Raw genomic sequence first — 15,558 nt, 5'->3', positions numbered from 1 at the left:
TTCGTCAGTGCCAAGACCAAGAATCCTGAGCTTCACAAGCGATATTCAAATCAAGCCAGTTAGGGTTTCGTCGAATGGATCTCCGTTCGGGTCGTTCTCCGAGGACATCGAATCGGCGGAGGCCGAGCCACTTCACGACGTTCCATCGCCTCTCATGCCGAGCCACTTCAAGGTGTTCCTCCACGGCGTGATACGCTCGGCGAGATCGTTCGTGAAGGTCGTTAAACGGAGTCGGCGAATTGGGATCTGGACACGGCGGCGAGATTTATCGAGTCAGGCGCGAGTTTCCGGCGAATTTCGAATGGCCGCCACCTCTGCATTGACGACGGCGGATTTTGAATGGCCGCCACCTCTGCGTTGACGACGGCGGATTTCGAATGGCCGCCACCTCTGCGGCGGCGGGGAGATGGGCGATCGAGAGCTGGAAGGCGAAGACGGCGCTGCAGCAACCGGAGTATCCGGATCAGGCGGAGCTTGAGTCGGTGCTGAAGACGATCGAGTCATTCCCGCCGAACGTGTTCGCCGGAGAGGCTCGGAGCCTGGAGGAGCGGATTGGAGAGGCCGCCATGGGAAACGCGTTCCTCCTCCAGGGCGGCGATTGCGCCGAGAGCTTCAAGGAGTTCAACGCTAACAACATCAGAGACACCTTCCGAATCCTCCTCCAGATGGGAGCCGTACTCATGTTCGGCGGCCAAATGCCCGTTGTCAAGGTCACACACCAAACCCATTCTTATTATCATCATTATATTGCCTTCTAGCAATTAGACGAATATGACTATTCTGAAATTGATTAGGAAAAAGACTCAGGGTTGACTCGTATTATGTTATTCATGGTTATGATTTTGCGGTTGAGTAGGTGGGAAGAATGGCGGGGCAGTTTGCGAATCCTCGGTCGGACGGGTTTGAGGAGAAGGACGGCGTGAAGCTGCCGAGCTACAGAGGAGACAACATCAACGGCGACGCCTGATTGGTTGTTTTAATGCGGCCATTGATTTCAACTCCAAATTAGTTTAGTAGAATTTTTGTCTCAAATTTATGTTGAATTTATCCAACGGTTATATTTACCATAGAAACGAATGATTTACTTAATGATTAATATGATTTACTGTCCTCGATTGTTCATGAAAATAATTAGTAAATCATATTTACTGCTAGATTAACTAGTCTTCATCTCTGATGTGAAAATGAAAGAGAAGAGCGATATAACAGTAAATCGGATTTACTGTTATATTTACCATAGAAACGAATGATTTACTCAATGGTTAATATGATTTACTGTCGGATTTTTAGTCCTCGATTGTTCACGGAAATAATTAGTAAATTGTATTTACTGTTAGATTAACTAGTCATACTTACCATAGAAACGAATGATTTACTCAATGGTTAATATGATTTACTGTCGGATTTTTAGTCAACGATTGTTCACGGAAATAATTAGTAAATCGTATTTACTGTTAGATTAACTAGTCATATTTACCATAGAAACAAATGATTTACTCAATGGTTAATATGATTTACTGTCGGATTGTTAGTCCTCGATCGTTCACGGAAATAATTAGTAAATCGTATTTACTTTTAGATTAACCAAGTCCTCATCTCTGATACTTTTCTGTTAGATTAACTACAAAATGTTACGGTAAATAAAATTTACTTTTGTTCTTGTTACGGTAAATAATATTTACTTTTGTTCTTATTACGGTAAATAAAATTTATTGTTTTCTTGTTATGGTAAATAATATTTACTATTGATTTTGTTACGGTAAATAAGATTTACTATTATTCTTGTTACGACAAATAAGATTTATTATAGTTTTTGTTATTGTTAATTAGATTTACTAATTTTTTTGTTATAAATAATATTATTTACTATGATAGTTAATAATATTGACCTAAGGGTATAATTGGAATATTGAAATGTTGTCATGATAAGTTGGCTATTTTCCTAAATATGTTAATAGTTTGGCTATAATTTTAAAGTAAGGGTATCATTTTGGCTAGTTCTTTAGCCGGCCCTTTAAACAATACTATTTTGCTAAAAAAAATTAAGAATCAATATATCACTCGGACTTGGTAATAGCGGTATTAGACAGAGACAAACCATGCAAGTTTTTTATTAGAACTTATCTTACAACATCATACAAATAGAAAGAATATCATTATTTACTTTCTTAGACAACAGATTAATTTCTGCTAATAATAATAAAAAATAAAAATAAAAACCATCAAGGAACCACAACTTTATTCTACAAAAAGTTAACCAACAAATTCCCACCTACAAGCCACGGTTAACAAATCAAACGAGTGAGAAACAAAATAAATGAAATTTCTTGACTGCCAAGTAACGTGTTGAACTTCTGCTACTAAGGCCGATGGTAAACGTATTTCGTTCTCGGGTCCACAATCAGACCCTTTCCTCCATTAACCTCCAAATCGTGCCTGTGTTTAAAATATCGATTTCAACATCAGAGTCGAACACATAACAAAAAGAACAAGATGATATGAAAGAACAAAGAATGAACAACAATACTCAACTGGAAAACAAAGTCGGGGATGGTCAACTGTTCCCGAGGAACGTATCTGAAGAGCTGTAAAAGCCGGTCGACATACACTACTTTCTTCCAAACCTAAGAATTAATATCAGAAATGTCCTATTACAGAATAAACCTCCAAAGGAAAAAAAGGGAATTAAGTTTCTACAAACAATAATAATAATTAAAAATTAGAGAAGAAAAAAGTTACATACCAAGCTGTCGACAAACATTTGCATTGCAAAAACGGCCGTTTTAAGCCCAAAGGTCGGGTGCAGGACATATATAGCCTAAGATAGAAGGAAAACTAAGATCAGAATCATAATCGCTAATTAATTTATTTATTGCTAAATAATTTAGACTGAGGTACGTAGACTGTCGAAAAGCATTACATGAAGATTACGCTGGTGCTTCCGACCAAGTATTTGCTGTAATCTTCTCATCCACCCAAAGTCTGGCTGACTATTTCAGGAATACGAATAATAATAGATAAATAAATACGAACTATTACTTCACATAGAGTTTCATTCACAGTACACGGAAAAATTCATCTATCATACTTACATCTGTAGAGATGCGGCTGAATGAAAGTACACGATACTGTAAGGCTTCTGTATAACAGGCTCAAATTCCTGAAATCAATAAACAAAAGCAAAGAGTTAAGCTCCATAAATATATATTTTTGATGACTTTGGATATAATTGCCCGACAGAAAATGAAGTTGTTACCTTGACTACATGCAGCACAAAGCGCTCCAAATCAAGACATCGGAGCAGGAAATGAGCTCCCACAACGACCATAACAGGACGACCCTCGCTGTCAACCCCACCGCGATAACTAAAACATTTTTAAAAAAAATTAAAATTAAGAAAAATAAAGAACCATTGTTTCAACACAATCAAATATTAAGGTAAGAAACCAGCAAGATTATGAGACCAAAAACAACATACACAATCTTCATCTCCGCTATCTCAGAGAGATTAAGAGAGTTTGCCTTGGCAAGATATCGGGAATGGAGCGAATACTCTTCAGAAGCTGACAAAGGAGGTCCTCCAAGTTCACCAAATCCGAGCATTTTAGCACAATTGAACCCACTTCGAGCTTGAGCAGTTTTTTCCCATTGTTCCGTGCGTCTCTGGTCGGGATCTTTTATCAAGGACATGAATGCGGGATCCAAATAGGTATCCAAATACGTTGAATTCCTAAAAGAGTTAAAACCCGTATGAGATATCAGTTAGCATTAAGATAAACATAACTAAATGCAATTCATGAGTGTACAATTAACGAACGAATGAGTTTAAGAAATATGCACTATACGATGGTATAAATCTCTAATTTCTGTAGCCAATAACCGACGCCGAAATCGATCTACATATAAAATAGAATGAAAATAATGATGCTATCATCTTAAGAGAAACTGAAATTAGGCGACCTTCGAACCAAGCCCACGTCGCTGACAGGAAGTTCAGGTGAAGCCTGGGTAGGAGGCTTTGGAATAATAGCTTTTTTGGGCAATGGTTTAATTCTGATTTTACGTTCGTCGATAATTGTCTCCCCATTTTCATCTCCAACATCTGCGGGTAGTTTTGTAATGGCGATCTCCTCTTCGTGTTTGTCTCGGGGAAAATAAAGAGGAAGCAATCTAACATCATAACATGAATGCAAAATAAGTGTGTCAAAAGCATAGTAATTGATAGTACAGATCACAAACTTGAGGTGCAATAAGTACATGTTACAAAACCTTTTATATATTTCTGTATCGGATGAGGTAGTAGTACAAAACACAACAGCCGTGATTTTATCTTTCTGCTTCTCAAGAAACCGTCGCACGGTCCCTAAAAAAAAAGGAATTGAAATGACAGTAGGACTAGCACTCTTGTGAAAAGAAAAAGTAGTTCCAAAACTATTATGCGAGTGACATTTTGGTGCCTAAACTAATTTTGTTTGTAAAATGGTCCGCGAGCTACTGAATTTTTTTTTTTGTTTGCATTTTAGTCTTTTTCATAAAAGATAAAAATAAAATTGAAAAATTTACAACCTAAGAAAGTTAATATATATTTTTCAACTAAGGGACTTGTAAAATTTATAAAAAAAATAATTGAAATTATAATGTAACTTTACAAACACTCAACACAAATCATAACACTTTCGGATTGTTCGAGTAAATTGTTGTATTAATGATACTTTTTTTTAAATTTTTAACAAGTTATTTAATTTTGAAAACGTGATTTAAGTTGTTTAGGTATTGGATTTCATTGGAAAAGTTTATTATTCGTAGAAGGGGATAAAATACTAAAAATCAGTAGCTTCACCCATAAATTTAGTCTACAGGCCAAAATGCCACTGGCGTAATAGTTCAGGGACTGTTTGGGCTAAAAACTCTATTTCGCCTAAAAGATCAATTTCTAATACTATGTTATGTGTTTCTATTCACAGTTCCCATGGAGCAACATTGCAACAAATCTTCTTTTTCCCCGAAACATTGCTGCTGTGATATCAGGAGCACTGGCCACAATGGGCAAACGAAAGTCAAAAGACTTCTAGCTCATATATTCCCACTACTTTTTTTCATGTGGAACCATATAAGGAATGGTATCTTTATCCATGGATCAATGTATAGAGGGCCAGAAATGAGTTAGTGCTCTATCTAGTATCACACTGTTGAAAGACTAGCTAGCTCTATTGTTTTTAGAATACCAATTTTATACTTCCTAAAGTATGTTAAAAGTAAGAAAATAAGAGAATAACTCACTGATTGCAACATGGGCAGCTGGTTCACGAGGATAATTCTTGGTCTCGGTGTAAATACAGCCCATCGCAATACTACATTTTATGCACAAAAAAATAGAAGGAAAAACAAAAAAACAAAAAAAACATGAGACCCGTGATCAACACTCGTGGGAAAATAAAATGCGGGTAGGGAAAAAGAGGGAATTAGTGCTTTCAATGAACCTCTGCAATCCATTCTCAATGAGAAGTTCAAGGCAAGAGCGATAACAATGGCTTAGAGCATTCTCTGCCGCAGTATGGTACTTCACGGCATACTTTGGACCAACGGTATGGATTACTCGCCTATTAAAAAGAAAAATAATATACATAATCTTAGTCATAGTACAAAGACAAATATAGTATTTAACGAGGATATGCAAACTCGGGTGAGTAAATCAAAATCACCTGAGCTTGGCATACATCTACAACAGATACAAATGAACAAAACAACTACGAATGTAAACATTTATTTTCTCCAGAAAAAGAAAAATAAAACTACACAAAAGCAAGGCATTTCTATCGAAAAACACACCTAGCAGGAAGATCATAAGCTTTAGTAACCTTTGCCATCCCTGTTCGACATCCACCCTGGAAAAAAAAAATTACTGCATAAAAAAAAACCATCCCTAACTATGCTTTTGCAATGCGATTCGACTTCAAGACCTAAGGACAAAAATCGAGCATTATTTTCTTTTATGTTTAAATTTTTGTGACAATGACTTCCCAATAAGTCACCGAGTCTATTACTAATCTCGCTCGAGCCTTAGTGTTGGTACAATTCGCATTATCGAGCATACTTTATGATCAGGAAAAATGTCATAATATCGAAACGAAAAATGAAAAAAAAAAAAAAAAAAAAAAAAAAGTGGATTGTACCAATGAAGCACACTCTTCCGCTAGACCGGGACCCGCCGCAGCGTGTAACCCGACACTACTGTGAGCTTCATCCAAATTCTGTTGAGCAAGCAAAACAAAAGCTCATCAGAACCTGAAAGCAAGAGAGAAGTTCATCGGAACCCAATGCAGGTTTCACACCGACCTCGTTCGTGGAATTGACCACCGCGTCGACTTCGAGGTTCCATGGATTCCCTCTCCAGAGGTATATCTTCGAGTTGATCTCGTGGTCCACCGGGAACCTCGACACCGTACAGCTCTCGGGCCCGCCCTCCCCGGATTCCGGCGAAGAGGTCAGGGGATCGGGGAAATACGAGTTCGAGAATGATGGGTCTTCTTCTCCTCCGGCGAGCTCTGCCGCCACGGTGGACCGTTGCTCCGCGTCACTCCACCGCGGAACCTGGTCCAATCCCACCACGTAGTCCACGCTGTCGCTCGGAGATCCGCCACGTGTCGGCGCAGGAGCCGCCGTAGCCACCGGCCTGTACATTTGTAATTTTTTTTTTCCCCAACCAAATTCTCTTCTCTACAGCAAAAAAAAAAAGTTTCAAATTCAATTCAAAGTCTCGGCGGATTTCTAATAACCGTATATGTTTTCCGATTGGCCGTAATTGGATTCCGAGCTACGTTACCTAGGGCTTTGTTCTGCTTTTTTTTTTTGTGTATGACAGAAAAACGAAATCAAAATGTAATTTTGGCAATGATCAACGAATGCAATTGAGAATCTTGATCCAGCAACGCCTTCATGAATCTTCTTCTTTGACGTGAAAATTGAATTGAAAAAGAAGAAAAAAAAAACCTGAGGAGATTATTACCTGATTTTGATGTCTCTGGGTCTGGGTTATCGCGAATTATTGTTCCTTTTTTTTTTCTTTTGGATTTTTCTCTTACGACATTATTATAAGGAGGCATAAATACAACTATGTATCTGCTGTGTCGAAAATTAACCTGAAAATAGGAAATGCAAAATAAATAAATAAAAAGTCACATTAGCGTATTTTGTTTTTAACGTATATTTTTATAATGTCATTCACTCAGCACACCACTTGTTGCAGCGGTAATTTGATATTAAAAATTGAGGTTGATGCTAGAATTCGGTATCAATGATACCGTATCATCCAACGCATAATTAAGCATCGGTATTATTTTAATTAACAATTTAACAGTAACGCATTGTATATGTTTCAGCATCATTTATTTTAAAAATAATATTGCAAAATTGTATGAGAAGAAAAAATGTCGTTCATTTTGCTTTAAAATTGTGTGATTTAAGTTTTATGCAAAATTTGATAGGTTCTTTTTTAATTTTTTTTTATCTCTCAACCTCTACGTGAAGATACAAATAGGTTTTACAATAATAATTTTTTTTTATATAACTTATCAGGGCTTAGGGATTGCTAATCAATTTCTTAAAAAAAGGATTGCTAATCAATAAAGCAATACCATGTGAGCACGAAGTAATTAACATGTCATTTCTATGAATGACAACGGCTAAAGATGTGGTCGAGTATACTTATTTTGTTATTTGTACCCGATTTTTTAAACATACAAAATATATATTTGTCGGGTAAACATTAATACTCATTCAAGAAAAAAAAAACCAAAAATGTCAAAATATCACCCAAACATATCAAGAAAATAAAGACTAAGAATTTGATTTCTATGTTGTAGTTATCTTTTTCGTTAGTTCAAATGAACATAAATCAAATAAAAATAAACATTAACACACGCGTAAAATGTCGATTCAATGGTATGTTTACAAAAAAAAAAAAAAAAAAAAAAAAACAACTTTCCGTACCGTATCTAGATCGGTTTAAACTATAACGAGAATTACACGCGGACTCTTGATTAAGCTGTTCGTTTAAACCGAAAACGGATAAAATTGTCATCCATATTACCAAAACTAAAAAGACCACGTTTTTAATTTAACTACATCTCAGATCTCACCCATGTTATGACCAGAGAGTAGACAACTAGAAGGCCTATAAGAATAATCAACATGACAAATTGTTCTACAAATAAATGTGACAGCATTCTCTTGTGAAATTAGTCAATATTTTATATTGATATAAATTCATTGGTCAACCCCGGCTTTCTTCTTCAACATGGCAATGAAACTCTCTCTCTCCGCTTCCGACATTCCGTCCGCCGAGCAATCTCCGACTCCCCATTCCGCCCCTCTCAGACAGTACTTGTCTTGAATTTGTTGCTCATTCCTAAAATTCGCCATCACAATATATACTATTACATTATCGATATTTTTTCATGTTCTATCAATAAATATGTCATTAAGAAGCAAGGAATTATATAATACAAAATATCATTTGAACTAATTGATTAGTAATATAGTAGCCATTTTTTTTTTAACATTGTGATTAATATAAATAATTTTTTATCGTAGGATCAAAATAATTCTTGAAACATAGTTCTATTGGCGCATTTTGACTTTTAACTAATTTTACACAAACCTTAACTACTTTATAAACTCATTAATTTGGATTTTTTTTGCCGGAATTTTTTTCTTCTTCAAATTAATGGGTTTTGACTACTTAGCTAAAACACCCTAAAATAAACTATTAGTCAAAGCCATAAAATGAAATGAAACTAACCTGGAACAAAATGCACTTTATAACGAACTATAGACTAAAAAATAAAGCATATAGACCTCACATGAATTGTTCTATTCTATCTACGCTTGTAGGTTGTTTTTTATTTATTCCTAAAAATGAAAAAATAATTAAAGAAAAAAGGTTGAAGGTCTTTTTACTTCTGTTTGTTCAACTTGGAGCGCTCCAGAAGCTGTTTGACGATAGGAGATTCTCTGATTCTTGCATCCGATTCAGCGTACTTTTTCTGCCTTTCATCTAATAAAAACCAAAGTAGATTGTTTTATGTATATTTATTTTCAGAAAAAAGAGAGATTGTTTTATGTTTATAATGATTACCAATGATGCGATTTAGAAAGTCTATTTGAGGTATCTGAGGGCCTGGAACCGATTCTATGCCTGCCGATCCTGACAGAAAACCAGCTTTGGCTGCAATTTAATATTCAAAAATATATATTTTGGTGAGATAATGATTATTTACAAATAATGAATTAAAAAGCGTCAAAATATAGAAGCTTTGGTTTATACCTGGATATGAGGAGATGAGAATGAGTGCTGAAGCGGCCAAAGGAAGAGACTTTTGAAGAAACCATGTAGAAGAAGAAGAAGAAGAATAAGAAGATTGAATTGGGTTATTCTTTGAGGCCTTAATTTGAAGATTAGTGAGTTGAATTGTGGGTTTTGGTATGGACTGAGTAGTGTGAAAAATGGAAGGATGAGAGAGAGCCACTGCAGAAACCATTTGGCTCTCTTTCTTCCTTGCTCCAAATAAGCAAAAAAATAAAAATAAAGAAGAAGATTATCTTTCGTATTTTTTGTTTTTCGCATAAATAATAGACTAGGCCAAATTTCAAAACAACCCCTATCATATGACAGTTTTTTTTTACAGGCTCTTTCAGTTTAGTTATATTACTAGGGCGAACGTTTTTTTTTTTTTTTTTTTTTTTTTTTTCCATTTTACAGCTTGTTACTACCTTCTTTTATTATTATTATTTTTTTTTTTGAAAAAAAACTTGTTGCTAGCAGCTCAAGCGCAAGCGATACTATTAGCCAATATTACATGATTTATTCTAAATCCTAAGGGGACATGCATTTCTGCCCATAAGACTTGAACTCAAGATCTCTCAGACGAGATATGTGTAAAATTATCACTACACCAAACTAGTTACCACTTAAAATTGTCTAAATATGAAATGTATCATTTATTCAAAAAATATATATATATGATTTGTATAATTTTGACCCGATAATTTCTGCAACTCATGAGACTTGAACCCATGATTTCTAAGACGAGATGTGTGTGGGATTACCACTAGGCCAAACTGGTGGAGAATTTTGGTACCTAAATTGCGGTATTTAAAAAAAGTATATAATGTAGTCGAAATTTTAACCCATTGTCCAACTCATGTAATATATCAAAAAAGATATATAGTGGAGGTTTGAAGTTTGTGTTAGAAATTCTTACCCACGAGAATATTTTATTTTGTAATTCTCACTTAAATTATTAATAAAATAAAGTTCGACATTTATTCTCTATTTAATTTGAAAGAGGTTATTTCTTATAAAAGATTTATCAAACATTCATCAATCCGTAGTCTCCGTATTAAACTGTGTAATGTATAAACTTTTGTAAATGCTCGACTTGTGAATTTGAATAAAATAGATGAGTTTTATTCCAAATTCTTGTTGCATATGAGACGTCCTTAAATTTTAAATATCTTCGAAAATAATAATATTTAAGGTCGACGAAATTTTGGAATGAGAATATTCGAGTGAACTCGATATTATTTCCGAATAAAATTATTCGAAATATACACGGAGATTTAAAAATCTCGAGAGTATAAATAAATTCCGGAATCCCTTAAATATATTCAAGATAACGGGAAATAATAATAATTTTCTCGGTTATTTTTCAAGGTTATTTTCAATTAATTAAGGACAAATTTGTGAAGTTTTATTTTGGAAGGATTTATGTGCAGCAAATAAGGGACGAGATTGAAAGGAAAAATTGAAGAAAGGTTGTTTTGTGAGAGACGTGTCCAATATGTGGGGGGCCACCTGTGTACACGTGGCTCAAAGGGAGTGTGCCACGTAGCCACATTTTTCTCTCTTGCCCTCTCATTTTCGGCAACCTAACCCTTCTTCTCTCTCTCTTCCTTTCTTTCTTTCTTTTTTCCTTCTTCTCTGTTCCGCGCGAGACAGACAAAGAAAAAAAAATTTGTTGTTAGCTTGAATCTTCACTCTTGCCGACCATCTCATCTCTCTCCTTTTATCCTCTTCACAATCGCGCGCCATCATCCTCACCCGTGACTCTACACGACCGCGCGCTCTGAGCTGGGAAGAACAAGAAATCACCGCGAGCCGCCGTGGCCGGCCGACCGGGAAGCGAACGTTGGGAGAGAAAGAACACACACCGAGGAAGTTGAATCCCGCGAAATAGGTGAGAATTTCTATCACCCGAAATGGATTTTTAAATTCAGGGTTTGAAATTGATTTTGGGGCTTTTTGGATTTCGTGTTGTTTGGGTAAAATTGATTGGCTTTTGATGATCGTTTAAGCTTGATTGTGATGTTTAGAACTCGGATCCATGGATTGAAATTGTCATTTGGATTTATTTCTTGAAATTTTTGGCCGAAAATTAGGTTTTAGGGTTTATGAGAATTGATTTTTGGGGATTTTGATTATAGATGTGTTGGATGATTTTTGAGATAAGATGACACTCGGATTGGTGATTATTGTGGATATCTGATACGGATTTGAGCTAAATTGAGCCATTTTTTGAAGCCAGGTTTGTTAGGCTTTATATAAAATAATTTTTTGTTTCCCCTTTTTTTGTATTTTCCCTTGAATAGTTATAGAAAAAAATGGTTTCTGGTAAAATCAATGCGAATCCGGTGATCTACGAGAAGAAAGAGCGTCGTGTCCGCGGAGCTCAGAGCGATCCGGATGAGTATGCCGTCGAACCCATTGACCAACAAGAAGTTTTCGATATCCTTTTCAACGCTCTTGTGCTTATTTGAAAGAAAAATGTCAAGGCTTTGCTTTGAAAATAAATACGCGGAGTATGTTAATTTTTTTTCCTTGACAATTCACACATCACATTAGAGATATTAAAGACCCAGAGCACCCTTATTCTTTGGAAGAGCTCAAAGTAATAACAGAAGATGCGGTCGAAGTCGACGATGATCGCAGTTACGTCAGGTAATGTGAATTTTTTCAGCTCCTCTTTATTCCTCTTTACAAAGCTTGAATTAAGCATCGGAGATTTATGTTTATTAGAGAACACGAAGTGAATTTTTTTAAAAAAAGGGGCTATCTTTTTTCAGGGTCACTTTTACCCCCACAGTTGTACATTGTAGCATGGCAACGATAATCGGTCTTTGTCTGCGTGTGAAGCTTCTGAGAGTTCTTCCTCTTCGCTACAAGGTGGGATTTTTCAACCAAATCCGTTTGGTTTCATTTTTGTGTCTGATCAAGAGACCTTCGAATCTGATTATGCCACAGTTTTTCTTGATTCCAGAGTTAAATATTGATTTATGCATAAGATCACCAATGAATGAAAGGCACTGCTTTCAGAAATTCTTGGCTTGCCATCCTTTTTCTTTAGTCAGAATTGTTGAACCATTTCTTTTGCTCTTAGATTTAGGTGCAAGTCACGCTTTTTGCAGTAATTTTTTTTCTACCAAATCAGTTTAGTTTCAGTTATGTGTCTGATCGAGAGACCTTCGAGCCCGACACAAGTTTTGACACAAGTTTTTCTAGTTTGGGGCTTTATTTATACAAGTTTTTCTCATATCTGTATATGCCACAATTTTTCTCAAGAGTCCAGAATTGAATTTTGATAAGATCGCCAATGAGTGAAAGGCACTTCTTTTGCTCTTAATTTAGGGTGTAAACCACGCTTTTGCAGTATTTTTTTTCCTTACAATTTTTATTTATCAGGTGGATATTCGAGTTGCACCTGGATCCCATGCGACCGAAGCTGCCGGTACTCTTTTTCTCCTCTTTTATTGTTATTATTCTTGTTTATTTTTCTGCTCAAAAGCTCTTATAGAACACATAAAACTACTTTTCAGACACTTTAACTATATCAACTTGTATGGCCATCAGAATTAGTATTCTCTCTGCTTAAACAATTCAACACAAAAAAATGCTTTATTTATTTTAAAAAATAAAAGTTAATTTTAAGCATTTGTATTTGTTGTATGTTCAGTGAATAAGCAGCTGAATGACAAGGAAAGAGTTACGGCAGCTTTGGAAAACCCAAACCTTGTGAATATGGTCGATGAATGCCTTGCTCCAACCTTTGACTGACCTCTCACATATCTTTGTGCAATTTTGTTTTGTTGTAATATATTATTTTATTTATTTACAAGAAATAGGCTCCGGCGTTGCCCGAGAGGCTTGATAAATTTTAATTTAGATAATAATGTGAACGGTTTGCAATTATTGGTTATCACTTATCATACGTAAAAGTTAGCATTTCTTTTACCACTTTTTAATATATATTTAAACCATTTGAATTAAATAATAACTCAGATATAAAAAAAAAATTAGAAATAGTAATTTACATGCATTATTCCGCATTAACTTCTATGTAATTATGAATACGATTTTTTTTTAGCAATGCAAAAATTATGATTAATCAACATCATTACTTATATGTTCATTAGTTTTCAATAATTGTACTGATTATAAGTAATTTGAATTATAAAACTATTAATCGGTTAATAATTGTTATCGTTTTAAAGTTAGTTATTTTCATTTTTAGAGTTATTTTTGGAATTTTCGCTTGTTTTTGAAATTTTCGTTTTTTAAAGTTGTTTTGGAATTTTGTTATGCGGTTACTTATGTAATTTTAAAACTTAAATAGGTATTTTTGGAAATTTAAAAAAATGAGAGTTACTGTAACATGAATAGGAAAAAGTGGGTTTTACTTTATTTATATATATATATATATATATATATATATATATATATATATATATATATATATATATATAATGTTCATTCCTCTCTTGAAGTATCTTGATTTTGCACTTTTGGTCGACTCAAACGCTTTCACAATCTGACCAGAGATCTTTTCACTTGTATTTATTCCAACAATTACATACATATTAAAAGTTCAGATAAACTGAGAAACTTATTTTATTCATATACCATCAGTCTATAAATACATGTGCGTAGCATAGAAAGAGGAAATAACTACTATAGTATAGGAGATAAATTAGGAAACTACTAACTATTGCTAAGGATGTGATCTGTTATAACAATAAGATAATAACAGATCCTATAATATATATACCTAGTTATTTTACACGTAACTATAACAGATAAAATAAATTATACTACGTATCTTGACACGCCCCCTCAAGTTGGTGCATATATGTCATACACGCCCAACTTGCTTACAAGAAAATCAAAGGTGAGTTTAAACAATCCTTTGGTCAGAATATCTGCTGTTTGATCCTTTGATGGAACAAACGGAATACAAATTACTCCAGCCTCTATGTTTTCTTTGATGAAGTGTCGGTCCACCTCGATGTGCTTGGTCCGGTCATGTTGTACCGGGTTCTGGGAGATGCTGATTGCAGCCTTGTTGTCGCAAAAGAGCTTCATCGGCATTTTGTTTTCGAGCTTTAATTCCTTGAGGATTCATCGTATCCACAGAGCCTCGCATACACCATCTGCCATGGCTCTATATTCAGCTTCGGCTGAACTCCTTGACACCACATTTTGTTTTTTGATGCGCCATGTCACAAGATTTCCCCACACATAAGTGCAGTACCCGAACGTTGACCTTCTGTCTGTTGTTGATCCAGCATAATCAGCATCAGTGAAGACTTCCACAAATCGGTTTTCTCCCTTTTTAAACATAAGACCTCGTCCGGGACACCTCTTCAAGTACCTGAGTATCCGATGAGCAGCTTCAAGATGTTCTTCGAATGGTTTGTGCATAAACTGACTAACCATGCTAACAGCAAAAGCGATGTCGGGGCGAGTATGAGACAAATAAATTAGGCGACCAACAAGTCTTTGGTACTGCTGCACATCAACCAAAGTACCATTAGTAACATTGCCCAATTTTTTTATTAGCATCAATCGGAGTCTCAGCTGGTCGGAAACCACTCATGCCAGAATCTTTGAGGAGATCTTGGACATATTTGTGCTGAGAAACCACTATCCCTTTCTTTGATCGTGCACTTCCATAGCAAGAAAGTATTTCATCTCTCCCAAGTCCTTGATCTCAAACTCATGTGATAATCTGATCTTTAGCCGCCTCAACTCTTCTTGATCATCAACAGTAATTAATATATCATCCACATAACCGCTATTTTCCCATGTGATAATGTAGTGAATAATGTATGATCAGCATGAGTTTGAGTGTAACCTTGTTCTTTTACCACTTGAGTGAATCTCTCAAACCATGCCCGTGGAGATTGTTTCAGGCCGTACAAAGGTTTTTGCAGTCTGCTTACTTTTGACCCGAAATCTTCTTCAAATCCTGGTGGTGGAAGCATGTAAACTTCTTGCTCCAAATTGCTATTTAGGAAGGCATTCTTTATGTCAAGTTGGTTGAGAGGCCAATCAAGATTGGCTGCGATCGAGATCAAGATACGAACTGTGTTGAGTTTTGCAACTGGGGCAAACGTCTCAGTATAGTCGATGCCATAGGTCTGTGTGAACCATTTGGCTACTAAACGAGCTTTGTGCCTCTCGAGAGAACCATCTTCTTTGAACTTTGGTGTAAATACCCAGCG

General features: G+C 35.5%; 4 protein-coding genes across 6 annotated transcripts; 2 read left to right on the top strand and 2 right to left on the bottom strand.

The window, feature by feature from the left end:
- The first annotated feature begins 377 nt into the window (after positions 1–377).
- Positions 378–967, top strand: LOC149402882 (phospho-2-dehydro-3-deoxyheptonate aldolase 1, chloroplastic-like). Its single transcript, XM_089608550.1, has 2 exons — positions 378–710; positions 857–967. Exons 1-2 carry the CDS (start codon positions 378–380, stop codon positions 965–967), a joined length of 444 nt encoding a protein of 147 aa, XP_089464676.1.
- Positions 968–2,089: 1,122 nt separating this feature from the next.
- Positions 2,090–7,152, bottom strand: LOC149402881 (appr-1-p processing enzyme family protein). 2 transcript variants are annotated; one of them, XM_089609615.1, is made up of 15 exons: positions 7,007–7,152; positions 6,337–6,717; positions 6,174–6,251; positions 5,830–5,885; positions 5,481–5,600; positions 5,281–5,351; positions 4,270–4,363; positions 3,961–4,170; positions 3,479–3,730; positions 3,257–3,365; positions 3,093–3,160; positions 2,921–2,990; positions 2,744–2,818; positions 2,533–2,615; positions 2,090–2,436 (listed from the first exon to the last, which is right to left on the bottom strand). In XM_089609615.1, the coding sequence occupies exons 2-15, from the start codon at positions 6,679–6,681 to the stop codon at positions 2,361–2,363; spliced, it is 1,707 nt and encodes a 568-aa protein (XP_089465741.1). In that variant the 5' UTR covers positions 6,682–6,717; positions 7,007–7,152; the 3' UTR covers positions 2,090–2,360. The 2 variants fall into 2 exon arrangements, with proteins under 2 accessions (XP_089465741.1, XP_089465740.1); XM_089609614.1 differs by having other exon boundaries at positions 2,533–2,624; positions 7,007–7,150.
- An 883-nt stretch (positions 7,153–8,035) lies between these two features.
- On the bottom strand, positions 8,036–9,605 carry LOC149402880 (uncharacterized). The gene is made up of 4 exons (XM_089609530.1): positions 9,326–9,605; positions 9,137–9,226; positions 8,959–9,055; positions 8,036–8,407 (listed from the first exon to the last, which is right to left on the bottom strand). Exons 1-4 carry the CDS (start codon positions 9,537–9,539, stop codon positions 8,266–8,268), a joined length of 543 nt encoding a protein of 180 aa, XP_089465656.1. The 5' UTR covers positions 9,540–9,605; the 3' UTR covers positions 8,036–8,265.
- Positions 9,606–10,951: 1,346 nt separating this feature from the next.
- On the top strand, positions 10,952–13,272 carry AE7 (MIP18 family protein (DUF59)). Of its 2 annotated transcripts, none has more exons than XM_089610089.1 (6): positions 10,952–11,237; positions 11,656–11,787; positions 11,895–11,998; positions 12,124–12,223; positions 12,740–12,785; positions 13,011–13,272. In XM_089610089.1, exons 2-6 carry the CDS (start codon positions 11,662–11,664, stop codon positions 13,109–13,111), a joined length of 477 nt encoding a protein of 158 aa, XP_089466215.1. In that variant the 5' UTR covers positions 10,952–11,237; positions 11,656–11,661; the 3' UTR covers positions 13,112–13,272. The 2 variants fall into 2 exon arrangements, with proteins under 2 accessions (XP_089466215.1, XP_089466214.1); XM_089610088.1 differs by having other exon boundaries at positions 11,650–11,787.
- Positions 13,273–15,558: the final 2,286 nt, after the last annotated feature.

Source organism: Urtica dioica, chromosome 3, assembly GCF_054948205.1.
Source record: "Urtica dioica subsp. dioica isolate 48M chromosome 3, U.dioica_male_clone48M_v1_H2, whole genome shotgun sequence".
Lineage (NCBI taxonomy): Eukaryota > Viridiplantae > Streptophyta > Magnoliopsida > Rosales > Urticaceae > Urtica > Urtica dioica.
This window is presented reverse-complemented; position numbering and strand designations above follow the sequence as displayed.